This window comes from Merops nubicus, unplaced genomic scaffold (genome assembly GCF_000691845.1).
Source record: "Merops nubicus isolate BGI_N331 unplaced genomic scaffold, ASM69184v1 scaffold40449, whole genome shotgun sequence".
NCBI lineage: Eukaryota > Metazoa > Chordata > Aves > Coraciiformes > Meropidae > Merops > Merops nubicus.
In genome coordinates this window covers 5,525-21,598 of record NW_008630966.1, presented here as the reverse complement: position 1 = coordinate 21,598, position 16,074 = coordinate 5,525, and the positions used below count along the sequence as shown (strand labels likewise).

At 46.0% G+C, this 16,074-nt stretch overlaps 1 protein-coding gene across 1 annotated transcript in view; it reads right to left on the bottom strand.

The window, feature by feature from the left end:
• Positions 1-6,500: 6,500 nt before the first annotated feature.
• The window catches only part of ZER1 (zyg-11 related, cell cycle regulator), an 11,842-nt gene continuing 2,268 nt past the window's right edge, over positions 6,501-16,074 (bottom strand). Inside the window, exons 4-15 of the mRNA XM_008947451.1 lie at positions 14,416-14,592; positions 13,216-13,330; positions 12,581-12,727; positions 12,159-12,332; positions 11,336-11,551; positions 10,622-10,663; positions 10,181-10,300; positions 9,601-9,716; positions 9,301-9,489; positions 8,285-8,382; positions 7,842-7,944; positions 6,501-7,076 (exon numbers count right to left, since the gene is read on the bottom strand). Of these exons, the coding sequence (XP_008945699.1) occupies positions 7,019-7,076; positions 7,842-7,944; positions 8,285-8,382; positions 9,301-9,489; positions 9,601-9,716; positions 10,181-10,300; positions 10,622-10,663; positions 11,336-11,551; positions 12,159-12,332; positions 12,581-12,727; positions 13,216-13,330; positions 14,416-14,592 (1,555 nt within the window). The 3' untranslated portion in view covers positions 6,501-7,018. The remainder of the gene's footprint in view (positions 7,077-7,841; positions 7,945-8,284; positions 8,383-9,300; positions 9,490-9,600; positions 9,717-10,180; positions 10,301-10,621; positions 10,664-11,335; positions 11,552-12,158; positions 12,333-12,580; positions 12,728-13,215; positions 13,331-14,415; positions 14,593-16,074) is intronic.

Below are 16,074 nucleotides of genomic sequence, written 5' to 3'. Positions count from 1 at the left end.
CGCTTTCCTGCAGCGCCTTCCCGCTCCTGCTCCCACCCGGACCCCGGGCGGTGCGCGGCCCCTCGGCCGCCAGCCGGGTTCGGTTCCTGCGGGTGCTGGGGAGCGCAGGATGGGGCAGAAGCTCCTCTGCGCCCTAGGCAGGCTGCGCTCGGTGTACGCTGGAGGGGTCACCGGGGTGCTGCGGGGAAGCGAGGGCTCGGGGTGCTCTCTGCGGGAGGTGCTGTGCCGCGGTCTCACCAGTTTGATCATTTCATCCGTTGATTTCCCTCCTCTGAGAAAAAACGCAGAGGTCGTGCCTGCCTGAACTCGTTCAGACAGCCCCGTTAATGCAAACAGAGCTTGTAAAGCATCTGACACAACTTTGGTAGGAGGGCGCCGGGGTGGGATTTGATCTGACTTCGTATGTCTGCAGTGAAGACATTCGTGTCTGAGTGAGGTCGTTAGACTCCCTTGACAGCAGCTGAGGGAAGCAGGCATATCTAGAGAATTGTCCTTCTCATCTGAAAGCAGACATCTAAAAGTAGTTGAATTGCACCCTAGATGTGTTTTTATCTCTTGCTACCAATAAAAAAAGGCAAGATGACTTGCTTAGATGTGCACATTTACACTTGGAGTGTCTGTCTATTTAGGGGAGATGAATCTCACCACAGGCCTGTGGAAGTTCTGAAATCAGTGTTTTCTCTTTGAACCCTTTTCAGTTTTAACATAGTTATATCTTGCTGCTTTTTTTACCTTCTTTCCCAGTAAAAATTTTGAAAGAAAAGTCACATTCTTTGTAAATTTTTCCTCCAGCACCTGAAAAGTAGCTGATTCCTTGGTATTGTTTGATCATAAATTGAGAGTTCTTGATTGTTTCAGTCTCTTTAAGTGAGTCAGTGGCTACGTGCTGATTCCAGGAACACATCTGCCTGCACAGGGCTCTTAAATGGTTTACTTGAGACAGCTGTGTTGAAATGTTCATAAAAATTCTAGTCTAAATTTTCAACAATCATTTAAATCCTTTTGCCCTTTTATTTTAATTCTAGGTAAATGCAAAACCTACAGAAATCCTCCCTCAACACCTCATAGACTGTGTCAGTGCTTGTCAAACCTCAGATACAGCCTGTATGTGAGATGGCCCTGCTACTCTGCCTGCTTTAAATGTCCTGAAAATCTTTCTGTTCCTTGAGCTGCAAAGGAAGCCTGTCAGAACAGTAACATCAGGCTCTGTCTACAAACAGAAAGAAAAGGTGGGTAGTATCTTTCCGTTCTTTGCAGAGATGTGTAAATGTTAAGGCTTAATGAAGGCAATTTGAGTAGTAACAATATTACCCACTTGAAAGTAAAAACAGTTTGATATTCTAGAACAGTCTGTCCTAAGGAATGTATCCTTGTTCTCTTTGTGATTAGAATAATTTTGTGCCTGTTATGCTTTTTATCTTTTCTTACAGCTTTGAAACGTGTCTTACAGAGATCAGAGCTTATCTCTGTCTCAAGGGTTTCAACCTAAATGACTGGTTGTAATTAGGCTTAGTTCCAAAAGCCTCTACTAGCAAGTTTCTGAGTGTAAAATCTAGATTCTTATAGCATTCTAGCTAGGAATTTCGTGCTGCTGGAAGCCCAGGGTGATCAACCCTCTGTACTTTCACAACGTGGTGCATTTTTAGCTTCCTAGAGGCAGTTTGGTTTCACATGATTCCTCCTCCTGCTTCAGCCACCCTGAGTCTGATCCTTTAGAGAGTTTACAATGATCATTCAATTAACTGGCAGTAGAAGCCTTGCAGACCAGGGTCTTAGGAAGACAGTCATGCTAGCCTTGAAGCAAATTGACTGTTTTAATCTTTTCTTAAGTACTGAGCTTCTGGCCACTCACAAAGCTGAGGCTGCGGAGTGCAAGCCGCAGATCTGTCCCAGAGTTCAGAGGCAATCTGTACAGTCAAAGACTGATCTGATTTTTTTTTTTTCTCCTTTCACATAATTTCATAACAATATGCTCTTCCTCCACGCCTCTTTTCTCTTGACAAACAGTATTGTCTCCCTTGGAGTGATGAAAGGAAAAGCCACTGAACTGTATCATCAACACATGGCAGTTCCTTTCATTTTTAATGAAATATATGACAGCAAATGGACCAGTAATGTACCTAAATAAATGGCATTCATAGACCAAAGGAAGAAGACATTGTTAAGCACTAGGTTTAATACACAGCGGGTATCCAATGGATACAACAGAAAGGTTAATTCATTCAGAATTGTAAGGAAGCAACAGTTGTGCATTATTATTTTTTTGCTTGGTTTCACCATGTACAAACATTCGAACCAGGCCTCTCAACATTAGGCAGGTCAATGGACAGAGTAAAAACAGACACTTGCTCGTTATAACTGAGGTGATTTTCTATAACCAAACCAAGGAAATAGATATTTGGTTAGCTTAAAACCTTTTTTTAAACAAGAATTACAGAGAGAACTGGTGACAATTATATGAAATCAAAATATAGCCTGCTAAAGCAGAAATGTTTCATTTCAGCAGAAAATCTCCCTCATTCCTTTTTTAAGTGCCATCTTCTCATCCAGCCCCCATGTTGCTTTTCATCCATGCCTGATGACCGTTACCCTCTGTGCTCCATACACATGGTTGTCGTGGAGACCAACTGTTTCCCTACTTTTCTCTTTTTTCCAGCACAGTCTACCCTCTAACACCTGAGCTGTGGCAGGCTCCTCCCTCAGCAGTTTCAAGAAAGCATCTTTTCTGTGGAGGAGCACCTGAATGCAGTGCCCCTGTAGCTCTTGCTCTGCTGGTAATTAACTGCCTTCTTCAACTGATGAAAGGGGAAGAGACTCACGACTCCAAGAGTTTTCTTCCCACTCATCTTTTGCAGAGATCAGAGTGACTGCAGCAGAAAGCCAGCCTGGGTGACAATGGGTGGGATTCAGTGCTGAACAGATATTATTTCAGCTAGGAGGTAGGTGCAGAGGGTAACAGCAGCCATGATGGGGCAGGTGTATTATCTACAGTGGTACTAATTGCCACAAATATCAGTGCTAAACTTTATTGGCTTGGTTTAGATGATAAAAGTCCAGTGCTGCTGGGTGTTAAGCATCACAAAGGTAGATGCCAATAGTTATAAGCAATTCCTCTCACAGATCTTGTAAAATGGAAGCACTTGTGGAAAGTTGTCCACTACTTTGCTCTCTTACCTATTCCAGAGAAAGTGGAAGACACCTGACACCCGGCATGCTGAGCATTGCTGTGTCCTTGACTTGGGCCACTGAAGGATAAGGCATCCTCCAGCCAGGAAGGAAACCACATACAAGGCAGAGGGTTCCTTTATTGGCATAGTCTTGGCAAAGACCTACTGAGTTGTGTTTGTTCTCTGCTTGCCAAGCTTTTGAATATTAAAGGAAATGTAGTAGTAAAAACATGAATAAGAATCTAATGGGATAACAGCTACAGAGCACAAGGAGCTCCTCTGCCATATCTTTACCCACGATGAACTTCTCTCCAGATGCATTTTCATTTGGCAGATAGAACATGTCCTAGTTTTCTGGACAGGGTTGGCTGTTGGGTTTGTAATTGCATGGAGCTCAGTCCTTCTGGTTCATTTCTTTGACCCAGCAATGCTGGGAGGCCTGAGAGGCTTCTCTGTAAGTCAAGCATTTCAGGGTATCCAACTTCCCCTTTTACATTAGGCCTTCATAGAAGATCAGCCACTTTGCCCTCTCCTCCTCTGCAGAATATAGGTATGCTGGCTGCAGACAACTATCCTTGTTCAGTCCCAAGCACTGGACCTATGGCAGCAATTCATTAACTACTCTTTGTCTCCAAAAAGTGCTTTCAGGTCATGGTACACACATGCCTAGGGTGCAACAACCATCCTTCAGCTAGGGTAACAGAGGTACAGCCTAGTTTCAAACTCCTGATTACAGCAATTCCTGGATTACAGTCAGGTGTTCAGGGGATACCTTTCTTTATTTGCTACTTACTGAAAGTAAGTGTTATTTTTCAGCTTTCAAAGTCTGTTGGCTTGAATACACTGAAGCTTGTAGCCAAATTATGTTACTCTAACATGGATGCTATTTCTTTTAACATGCTGTCTCAGGAATTAACTTTGCTGGTGGCTGGACTCAGAATCGTATGTGTAGCTGTAAGAGACCAGTTACAGCTCCTCCTTCCCCTGGGACCAGTGACAGATTTCAGAAAGCAAAGCTTTTCTGTCAGGCTGACCTGACTCTGTTCATCTCCATGCTGTTGGGAATTTGAAATCATTTTATGCTGGCTCTGGTTCAGGCTCTGGTACAGCTTGATTGAGGGTAGGTGAGCAGCAAGGGTAGAGTTTATCTTTACAGTGTGAAACAAAGGCTTGATGCAGCTTGGATCTTGGCAGTTTGGGATACCATGGTCCAGCTTGTAGGAGCCAAGACTTCAGTAACAGCTAAACTTCTAGGGGCACTAGTTTGAAAAACCCAAAGCTTGGGGGTCTCGAGGCAGATGGAACCAAGCCATTGGTTGTCCATTGACCTTGAAGTTGTGCCAAGATCTCAGCGTAAAGCCTGGTTGTGTGGCTCTGATCACACCGCAGGGCTGAGGTCTGCTCCAGCTGAGGGGGGAGCTGCTGAGCTCCAGCTGGCTCCCCAGCGTGGCAGCTGCCGCCTGGGGATGTGGGTTTCTGACTCCTTTCTGTTCCACTCCCACCTTGCCAACATAGTCAGAATCTTAAGTGCTCTTTGCCATGTGATTCAAGATTTTAGTGGTAGGAGCTTTCACTATATGGGCATTAGAAAGGAAGAGAGCCTAGTGGGTGGCACTGTCATGTGAAACAGCTTCCAAAGGACAGCAGCACTAGAACAAGAATTAAACGAGCAAAACGTGACTCCCCTAACACTTTGAGGCTGCTTGGCAGTATTTGCAGCCTCTCTTAGCTTTGCATCTAGAAGGAAGATTAGGAAAAGTTATAGAGAAAAGAGATTTTGAAATAACCTTCCCTGTCTCAAAGCTCATAGGGACACAAATTCTTGGGGAACAGGAATACGACAGAGAAAAGTACATTTCAATCAAATGACTGCAAAAAGTATAATTTGTCAAGTTTTGCAAACTGTATGAAAACAATTCAAAAGTGACACAAAAATATATATACGTTTGAAAAATACTTAAAGAAAAAAAGTACAGATCTCACAATATCGAAACAAATGACGTATTGTTAAAAAGGAAAAAATAAAGACATTGAGTAACACCATATTGGCAGAAGAAGTAAACCTCTGCAGGGCAGCTGTGTTCTGTCATTTAAAGTGTCAGTTTGTGTGTCTAGGATCTGTCTATAACGTGCTCAGCAATGACAACATCAACTCTGAGCATTAGAAGAACCTCATAGCAGCGAGTCAAATCTGAGAGCAACATACAAAAGGGAAGAGAGCAGCAAGGGTTGCTGTGCTCAGAGGCAGAGGCCTGAAATGTCCCAGCTCACATGGCCATGGCCTCCTTTTACTGCTACCAGACGTAAAATCTTTTCCAAATCCCTCCTAAGGGAAGATTTGTGAATTGTGAAGGAACTGTGGCAAGCAGAGGGCTCAAAGCATGGAGTGCACTGTGTGTTGTTGAGCACCTGCCTGTGAGGTGAACCTTGGCCTTTGGCTTCTTCAGCCTTTATAGGGTGTAGAGTCCTACAGGTGAAGAACACCCCAGTGGGACTCTCCTCTCACTTAAATCATAAATCAGAGTAACACTGTTCATGTGGGCACCAGTAAGTGCTAGTGGGAGTTGGGTAAGAATAGGACCTTCTGCTTCCCAGAAGAGAGGGAAGCTGTTGGAGTGGAACAAGAGGTGTTATTTCAAGAATCGCCCTTTAGAGGGTACCTGGAAACTCCCCAGTCTCAGGAGAGGAGTTGAGCACCTCCAATTACAGTGTCTGTGCTGCAGTGAGCTTCATGTAAAGGGAGATTGCTTTGCCACAGAGCAGAGCTTGCACTGATGCAGTCTGAAAAAGAGCAGGACAGCTCCAGCCCATCACTGGGACTTGCACAAGTGGTACAAGCTGCTCTGGACTAGAGCCTGGTAGAGCTTATTATGCAGAGTGGAAACACTCCCTGGCATTTGTAGCCCTTCCTCATAAAAAAGAACACAAGTAAAAAGGTGGAGAAGGACTGGAATGAAGATGTGTAGCCCTTTGTGAACAAACCTCGTTCCTTAGGTTCCCTTAGAGAGAAAAGCTCTGTGTTGCCAAGGCTGTGTAACTGGATTTACTGGTCATCCCTGACCTTACCAGGCTGGGTGGGCTGGCAGATCCTACTGTACCACCAAAGGGGACAAACCAGACCTCTCGACTTTGATGGGAATGTCTTACTTATGAATGACCCACATACAGTTAGCAATGCTTCCATTAGTGTGAGTCTTCTACAAAAAACACCTTAAGGGAGTGAATTGACTTGAAACAGCTTTCTTCCCAATTTCCTCTATTTACAGATATCACTAAAAGGTCGGTCCTTTTGGTCTGACTCTTGGGTATTGTGTCCCCCAACCTCTCTAACCAAATAAATAACTCATCACTGCCTCTAACCCCTTTGAGCAGCCAATACTGATTCAGGAGTGCTGTTTTTGTAGACATTACAGGACCTCATGCAATACAGCAAAAGGGAATTTTCTAAAAGGTGGGAAATAATGTCACACTAGCAATCACACAACTAGGTCTTCAAGCTCATGATCATCTCAGGCTCTCTGTGTGGTCTAAAACAAAAAGGTTAAAAGATACATAATGTAGTTGTCTTTGTTTTTTGTTTTCTTTTTATACAGAAGTCATACACACAGAACTTCAACCTGAAACTTCATAACAAAAAAGTCCACTAATTTAAGGAAAGCATTTTGTTGTGCAAAAAGTCCCTCCCCCCTCCCCTGTTCACCTTCATCTACTGAGGGTCTCACACACACACACACACACACACACAATGTTTCCTTCCAACAGGCGAGTTGGTAAGAAAGAGTCCTCCCTATATACAGTGAGTTAGAGAGAAGCTGGATACAGTGCTGGCAAGAGGCGTGAGATGATTGCCTCTATCTGGAAGTGTCCATGTTCTCCTCCTTAAAGTTACTGCAGTGCTCTATAACTTTCCTATGGATAAAACAAGGACAAGGAGAGAGGGTTTAGTTTAAAGCTTACTGCACGACAGCTGTGGGACAGTAACATAGGAGCTGTCCAACAGCTTGATCTCTATGTAAATGTCTATTTGCAAGAGGTGTCTCCTTTGATATATGCATCAACTGATATTTGTGTCAAAACCAGTGTACTCCACCTCTCTTTTATATTTGTCCTGCAGGTGTGAAATCCCAGCTCTCAGTTTGCCAATGGCTAGAAACCACAGCTGGCTTTTAAAACTCTGAAAGGATGTCTCCAAAGCACAGTCTCATAAAGTAAGTTGGGGAAGCTCACAAAGGTGATGGACTCTCTCTGCCTTTTGAAAAATCCTCTCATTTTAACTGTGCAGTCAGCAATAGTACTGACAGGCCAGTACGGTTCTGGGGACAGGGAGCCCGCACAAGTATGGAGAATAGAGATGACTGGAGACTATCAGTGTAAGGGATGCAATTAGCCATGTGGCTCCCCTCTCCAACAAGGCACTTCTATAAACAGTTTGTCTGGAATCCATCAACCTGGAATGATCTCTGTGTGTTGCCCACCTATAAACACCTCTCTAGTCTTCTGTCTTCATCTTCTTTTTCCTGCGCTCCTCCTCCTGTGTTTAATTCTTACCCCTCATAAACATTAGTACAGGACTTTCTCTGGTCTTACATCTTTGATCTACATCTTAATTGATGCAGAATAAAATCTGAACTATAGCTAAATTGAATGTTTGATGATAGTGCATTGTTTTCCTACCGGGCCATTTCCTTGGTCTCTTGCCGTGCTGAGGCCATTTTAATCATGTCCTTCAGAAGGGGAATCCCACCTTCTTTGATCAGCAGTGGGCAGTACTTGTCAGCTGCAGAGAAAAGAATAAAACAGGTCCTTGTAAACTGCCACAGGAGTGGTAGAAAGGGTGGCAGGAGGGGAAGGAGAAGCCACAAAGCTTTTCTTTTTTATAGAGCCAGCCTGAGAGTGTACCAGCATGGCCAGAAGGATCAAAACATTGAAGGAATTTCCTACACACCAAGTCTCATTGTTTGTTGTTTGGCTGTGCTGCCTGGGCACTCCTGCATCATTCAGAGAAGGTTCTCTCCACCTACATTGCTAAGCTGAGAAGACTTTTTCAGCTAACAAGCTCAGATTCACACCCTCAGCTTCTACAGTGCAGTGGATGTGACTTCAAAAAGGCAACTTACGGTAGACGGAGACCAGGTTATACAGTGCCCAGGTTGCCCAGTGCTGGCTGACAGGGGAGATCCCTTGTGGAAGAAGTCGAAGGATTGGTTCAAATGACCTGCACAGAAATATTGCAGAAGTTAAAAAAACAAGTACTGCTTCTTTCAGCACCTCTGCCACTCAAAGCAATACAAACCTTGTGCTCATAGATACCATAGCAGTAAATCCATTGGCATGTCAAAGATTCTGGCATCAAAGACTAAGTCTGTGTCACGTGGCAGTCCTGGCAGGGTTACAGCCCTGAACACCCTGCCTAAATAAATAGCTACAACAAATACAACTGAGTCCAAGAATTGATTCCCATCCTCTGCCAGTCATTTCCTCACGACAGCCAAACCCAGCAGCACTGATCCTGGTGTAGAGGTGACGAAGCAGAATTATCCTCTGCCAAAGCTGCAGTGGTTGCTGTGTTTCTTCTGACAACAATAACGTGTCTACACTGTAGCTGAGGCATTGGAATGCCATTCCCTCTGGGTCCCTGCCAGGCACTATGGGAATACACAGTATCCCATACCCTCTTACAGGAAGGGCTTTGGAGGATTCCACCAGTTCTATTAACCCTTGAAGGGATTTCTGGGAACTGTGTCTAAATATGCCCCAGAGGAGAGTGACAGCTACAGCAATCTGTCTGATTTTCAGAAGTAAACAGACTTGAGGAGGTGCAAAGGACAGCAGGCCCAGGCAGTCAGATCATGGCTTTCCTGAACTATGCAATCTCACGAGAAACATGCATGAAGAAATTCTGCTGGGCTCCCACGCTCCTCCCATAGGAACTGCCAGGCAGGGTGTCTGATTTCAGCAGCCTGTATAATGTGTTTCAAAGGAAGATGTAAAAACCTCACTAAGGAATATGTCCCTGAAGATGTTTCTCCTTCACTCTAAACAGAGCTATACATCTTCCCTTCTCTCTGCTGGTGCTTGCTCCTGTGACGATTCTGGCTCCTAGGGGAGGGCTCCAAACTCTTCCATTCCTCACCTGTAATTGATATTTCTCCTGGAGTTGATATCCCAGCTCTGGATGGCTGCCCACATCCTCTTTACAACTTCCTCTCGGTGGGGCTCACATATACCCCAAGCCTCTGGACCATCAAACATGATATGGGAGAGCACACCACAGGCATTATAGGATACCTCAATCCCATCTGCTTTGCTCTCCAGCAGGTTGCTGCCGAAAGAGAAGAGATCAGTTAGAGGTGCTGATGCACTCAAGGTTTGAAAGTCTCCAGGTGACCCAGGAGCAGAGCTCCAGCGTCCCCCCTGCCCACCAGGAGCTCACCTGAACACACTGATGAACTGGGAGGTCATGAGCTGTGGGCGGAGCTCCTTCACCTCTGCTACATTGCCCAGGAGGCCCAGCATGTTGCGATGCAGCTCCTGCTTCTCTGGGAACTCCTGAGCAAGCAAAGAACAGGGTTATACAAAAGTAGGGCTATGGTGATGCTGAGAATGAGCACTCCTGGAGAGAGACTGCACAGCACATCCAGAAAGGCTAAGTATTCTTGGGTAGTCAGAAATGGCTCTTTAGCAGATACCAAATGGGATCTCTAGTTAAAGACACACATGAAATGAGAGAATCAAGGCCAGGGCCCACCATTCTCTGCTGCTCTACTTAACAAGGACTGTGTACAAGATGAGGAAAGAGGAAGATGTGTTGAGTATAAGTTTCTCTGTTTTTTTACTGGTTGGGTGGATGGATGGATGTGAGAAATAAGAAATGATGTAAGCTTTTTCTTTTTCCTGTTTGTGCAACACAGAAAGTACTGCTTATAGATTAGTGTAGCCAGGGATCCCCCCCTGGCACCTGCACCTCCACTGCTAATGTGAGCATTCCTCCAGAGGAAACCAGACACACTTACTTTCAAGCACTCCAAGAACAGTTTCATGCCACTGTAGTTAAGGAACATCTCACAGTTATCAGGGGTCTCATCAGTGATGTTCCAGAGGGCACTCCAGGAGAACTCCATCACCTGATCACACTACAGAGCCAAAGAAAAAGGGACAGAAATAGAGCTTTGCTCATGTGGGAACCCAGTGCAAACCACCCGCTTGTTTCTTCTCTGGCATCACCCTAAATGGCTCCAGAGGTAAGAAAACTTTTGTTATTCACTTTCAACTTGTAAGAAAGTGGGTTTTTGGTTTTGCCTCCCTGTCACATTCCCCCTGCCGTGGGACAGGTAATTCTGCAGAATCAGCTGAGATGTGTTAGAGAAGCTGAGCTGGAACTCTGGATGGGTCTCCATGCCTAAGTCAGACTGAAGAGAAGATACTCTAAGTCTGTGTTTTTGAGGGAAACTCACCGTTTTATCAGCCAACTTCTTCTGAATCAACTTTAGCATTGTCTGTGGGTAGAGGAAGGGCAAGAGTGAGAAACAGTTCCAAGAATCACAGAGCTAAAAGTAACTGCTATAGTACTGTGAGACTGGCTACAGCAAATTTATAGGCATATGTAGTTCTGAGCCTTTGTAGAGAACCTACTTGGTATCTCTTTCTCTAAACCAGTGGGACCAGGCTACTTTCAATGTTGCAGGTATTCACAGAGCTGAACATTGTCACAGAGTCCCCAAGCTGTTGAGTTTGCAGTCAAGTCAGTTCTGATTTGTATGACAAAGCCTGGCCTGTGGTATAACAGAACCAAAGCAGTGGACTCTGCAGTTCCTTGAAAAGGTGAGGGATGTGGGTTGACAGGAGTTGGGAAGGTGATGCAAACTCAGGGGGATGCAGAAGGAGCTCTAGAAATGATATGATGTGGTGAGGAGGTAAGGGATGAGGTTTCCTGCATTCTTGCTCTCACAGCCAGCCTGTCTCTGAGACTGTTTTCCAGTGCTAGTAAGCAAGTAGAAGATGTCACATGGAGGGGGAGGTTCCAGGAAAGGTCTGCACAGCTAGGATACTAGTTCTCTCTTGTGACACTGTGAGGTTGGATCACTGGCTGGATGCAATTGTTGGACTGCTGCAAGGGAACTGGACTAGCCTGGACTAAGGATAAGTAGACACCTTGGGACCATACCAACCATGACAAACCCCATCTTGCCCACGGCTTCTTTGTGATCGTTGTCCACCTGGCAGACCAGAGCATTGCAGAGGTGCACAGCAATGCGCTGGATAGACTCATCCTGCCGGCTCTGGTTGAGGATGTTCAGCAGCAGCTCGTTGACTCGGCGGTACTGGAACTCCAGCTCCTCAGGAATGCTGAAGTTACACAGTGTCAGGCAGCAGTTTCGCTGTACCTGGGTCAAAAGGAAGCAAATGCTGGGCCAAGTGACTGTGAAAACGTGGACCCCATCATGTCGTGTTTTCTTGCTGCTTGGTATTGAAACCATCTTCTTGCTTGACTATGACCACTATAATTTCTCCTACCCTCCTATCTAGCATTGTGCTCTGTAGGTGCCCTCTTCTCTCTCCCTGTCACTCTAGTCTCACAAGGCCACACAATCTCCCTACACCCACCACTCTCCAAGCCAGTTCCTCGCTGGCAGTAAGCTCTCTACCCGGCAGTCACCATTCTGTAACCCAGTGGCATGATAACATCAGCTAGCTTCCAGTACTGAGATAATGTTGCATGTCATAGGCACCCTTTGACCGCTACTGTCAGATAAGCAGGAGCCTTGTTATCATCACTTTCTTCCCCTTGTTCTGGAGAACAGCCCATGGCTAAGGAGCATGTAATCCCCATCGCCGAGTGAAGGCAAGGAGCAAATCTGGGCAGTAGCTTCTCTGGTGTCTGCCTGGGCTCACATCCTCGAGGCTTACAAGACACAAATGCTAACACCAAGCTAAAGACTCAATCCAGGGAAGGAGGACTATGGAAGCCAAAGGAGACTGGGCTGCTCTTACTGTGACCTCCTGGTAGGACTCCATGCCATTCAGCACCACCTGGATGACCTGGCGCCGCAGCTTCACGCTCTGCTCCATGCGGTACTCGGAGTTGGTCAAGTAGAACAGTGCTGCACTGCCCGTCACCTGGATGTTTTTGTCGTCCTTGTGGCACTTGAGGGCTGTGATCACCAGCTGTAGAGAAGCAACATGAAGCTTCAGTGCCACAGACTCGCTGTTGAGTCGTGGAATGACTGTTACAAGCCTGCAAGGAGTGCATGGCCCAGGCTTGCAGGAACGGGCTTATGAAATGAAGGTACCCGGTGCCACTGCACTACTGGCTTTCTCCAGAATGGCCTGAAACAGCATCCCAGGGTGAAGAAAAGACTGAGACTGTAATATTTCCCTTGTCAGGGTGAGATAAATGCTAGTGTGAGGCTTACCTGAAGGGCTCTCAGCAGCTGGCTGCAGCGTTCGATGCGGGCAATGTCAAAAAGGAGGTTGATGGCCCGGGAGGTGATTTCTGGCCGGTGTTCCGTGTAAGCCTCAATAGCATTCAGGACTTGCTCTTCATTCTTGTCTCCACTCACCTGGTGTGGAGGAACAAAGAGAGTCAGGAAGGAAAGGATGATGAGGGAAACCAACATGAGAAGGGAACTCTGAGAGGCTGAAGGGTACAACTTCCCCCTGCCCTGCTAGTAAGATTAGGCCCAGGATGAGAGCAAAGAGGAGGAGTTGCTTCTTGGCCCAGAGAACAAATGGCACCTCTGGGGCAGGAGGATGCTGTTCAAGTAAGACTCCTACTGTCTTAAATTCTTCTCTTATAGTCACAGACATCCTGGTCCTTCAGGCAGGATGATTTCTCCTTCTCTAAGAGGGATGTTTTTTAACCCTTGCGAAAACCATGCAGGGCACAGTTCTTGCCTTCTGGCAGTTTTCCTGCATTATCAAATAGCTATTGAAAGGTCAGAGCTCAGTTGTCCCACTCAAGACCCTAAGAACTCCATCCTCCTGGCAGCCAGTAACTTTCACATTCTTTCAGCTTCTGCCAGGTCCCTACTGCCAACGTCCTGGTTACCTTGTAGGCTGGGATGTGTGTCAGGCGGCAGAGAGACGTTTCAAAAAGGCCCAAGAACTGCAGCGGTCGTTTGAGGCCCCGGAAGGGAGCAATGCTGCTCTTTGCTGGCTCAATGCTGAGGGCAGAAATAAAAACAGAGACAACTCGTGTTGGTACCGTGTTTCTTCAGGTGTTTCCTGCCACAGAGACAGCTCTCAGCTCTCCACTCACTCTGACTATGCTGCTTTGTAACTAGATTGATAATAGCTGTACATCAGTTGTGCACCAACCAGCTTGTCTTATAACACTAGACACTCATCCCAGGTAATCCTGAGTGAAGGGCTAAACGTGTGGAATTCATGGGGACAGAATGCAGCTCTCCCAGGTAAAATTTGTCCTGGAAATCCACTAGCTGGGATGAACATTTCCTCTTAGGAAAGGGCTGTGGATTTCACTGATCAAAAATATCTGCAAACTGGACTGTGTATCATCTGATAGACACACTGGTTTGCTTCTGTAATCATGAAAGAGCTCTCGTTGTGTTGCTGCATTCTTTATTGACCAAGAGTCAGTATTTTTGCACCAGTTCTGGTAGAAAGGAGCCAGTACTGTCCCAGTTGTTCACTTTTGTTCAGGAGGTGTTTGGAGAATAGAAAGGCAGAGTTCTCAGCTGATCTGGAAAACCAGACCCTATGGAGGTGCACCAGGATTTTCAAAGGTGATCTGCCCAGCATCCAGGGCAAATCTGAAAATACACCTTTAGGTTCTGACTTCCTAAACCACTCAGCCCTCCTACGAATATTGATGTGCTGACTTGGTGTAGAAACGCTGTCTCAGAAGAACCTGGATTTTAGAGGGGGTGAGAATGTTTTGTGTAGAAAATGCAGAGAGGGCTCTGGAATCCTTTCAGAAGAAATAGAACCCACTGCAAGAGATCCCTGGAAGAATATATGTGGAAAAGAACTGAAATACTTCTGCAGGTATCGATGGGAGGCAGATGGGATGAATTCTTTATTACTCTTAGAAGTCCTTATGTGTGTCATATACAAGAATTGCAGCTGATTCCTTTTAGTGTCAGCAGAAACTAGCAACAACTCTGTCCTGCTTTTTAGTATTAATCAGACCTACAGACTTTGGAAAGTTAGAAGAGGGAGCTGTTCTTCATACATCTTGGACTCATCTACCCATCCAAGCAGACCTCAGTGATTGCTGTTTCCTTACCTTGTCTGGCCCATCTTCTCCTCCATGCTTGGGATAGTGCAGTTCTCCAGCATGGTGTGCCCTGAGATATCAAGTGAAGTGAGGTTCACCAGGTTTTCCACAAACAGGTTCAGAACCCGCCGGGTCAGCTTGAATTTGTAGTAACTGGACAGATGGTCTCGGGAGATATCCAAATGCCTGCAAATGACAGAGGAGCTGAGAGCCTGGAAAGCATCAGCTAGGGCTTCTGCCTCTCCACCAGAGGAGGATGACAAGCCAAGTGTGATTATTGTTTTCTGTTCATTTGTTGTTATTTCCTTCACAAGACACAGGAATGTGGTTCTGTAGGATCTGGCAGCAGGATCTGGCCCTGTGTCTAACCGAAGCACACACATAACTGGTAGAGGTCTGCTCTGAACTGAGCACAATGACTCATTTGGCCACACATCACAAAGGAAATTGCTCCAGGCTCAGGAACTGCCTTTCCCAAGCTCCATCACAGCAGCCACCTAAGCGTTTCTGTCTGGTGACTGGGAAGCACTAGGGGATCTTTGCATCCCCAGAAACATATGTTGCCTCATCCTACAAATTACATTACACAAGTTTTTGTCTTCTTCCCCAGTGTTCTATTTTTTCCACCTCAAACTACTACGCTGCCCTGATTTCATTCAGATATTTAAATGCTTAAGCTTTGGGGAAACCCTCATTCTAAGAGAGTGATGGGACAAGCTGCCCAGCTATCGTGTGCAGGCGGGGTCCCTTACAGGACAAGGGCTGCTCTTGCCTGCCAAGCAGTAGCTGAGACCCTTGAGAGAGACTCTTCTAAGCTGCCTAAAACAGGAGCCAACACCCCACTCTCAGAAGTGTCTTCTACCTGTTGTAGACTAAGTTTCATTGCAAGTCACTGGGAGTTAAAGTACTTGGATTCAGAAAACGTCATGCAGGACGTTACCAGGGTGTCCAGGTCATGTTAACATGGTACCCCTAGTGTCTCTTGTCAGCAGAGGTGATACTAAAGCCATTGCAAAGCACCCTTTGTGTGACTACAAGGCCCTTCTCTCTGGCTTGGAAACTCCTGGATCCCTTTCCTGATACCACTGTGCAGTTTGGATAGCAACTGTGCCAACTCGGTTTCAGGAAGTCATGTCACTGTCAAACTGCCAGGTCAGGAGTGCCTGTTTGTTTACACTGCTCACTCCTTGGCTGCACCATCCCTGTGCTGTGTGCTCCCACAGAGCACGGCGAGCACGCGGCCGAGCTCACGGGGTTCCCCAGTTTTATCTCAGAACCAGGCTTATGCTCTGGACATTCCTGTCTGACCAGGGGTTTGGAGTTTCACCGTGTGATTATTGCTGGATTAGTGTATGTACATATCTGTGCTAATTTTGCCATTCCTCAGGTACCCTTTTGTTTGGCTAGGGGGGTGGTGCATTTTGAGGTTTGGAGGTTTATTCCCTTTCTCCTTTAATGTGTGGGGATTTGGGAGGGAAGTGTGTGTGTGTGTTTTTTGTGTCTCCAAGGAATGTCTGCTAAGTGGTGTCATTTTGCAAGCAAAATGCAGGCTGGCTTTAGACACATCAGATATGTAGAGTGAGTTGAGGAGAGAGCCTGTTCATGGGAAGGTTTATACCTGGAAACCAGCTGTGGGTGACTTTCTGTTAGCAGGCAGGTAGACCCCTC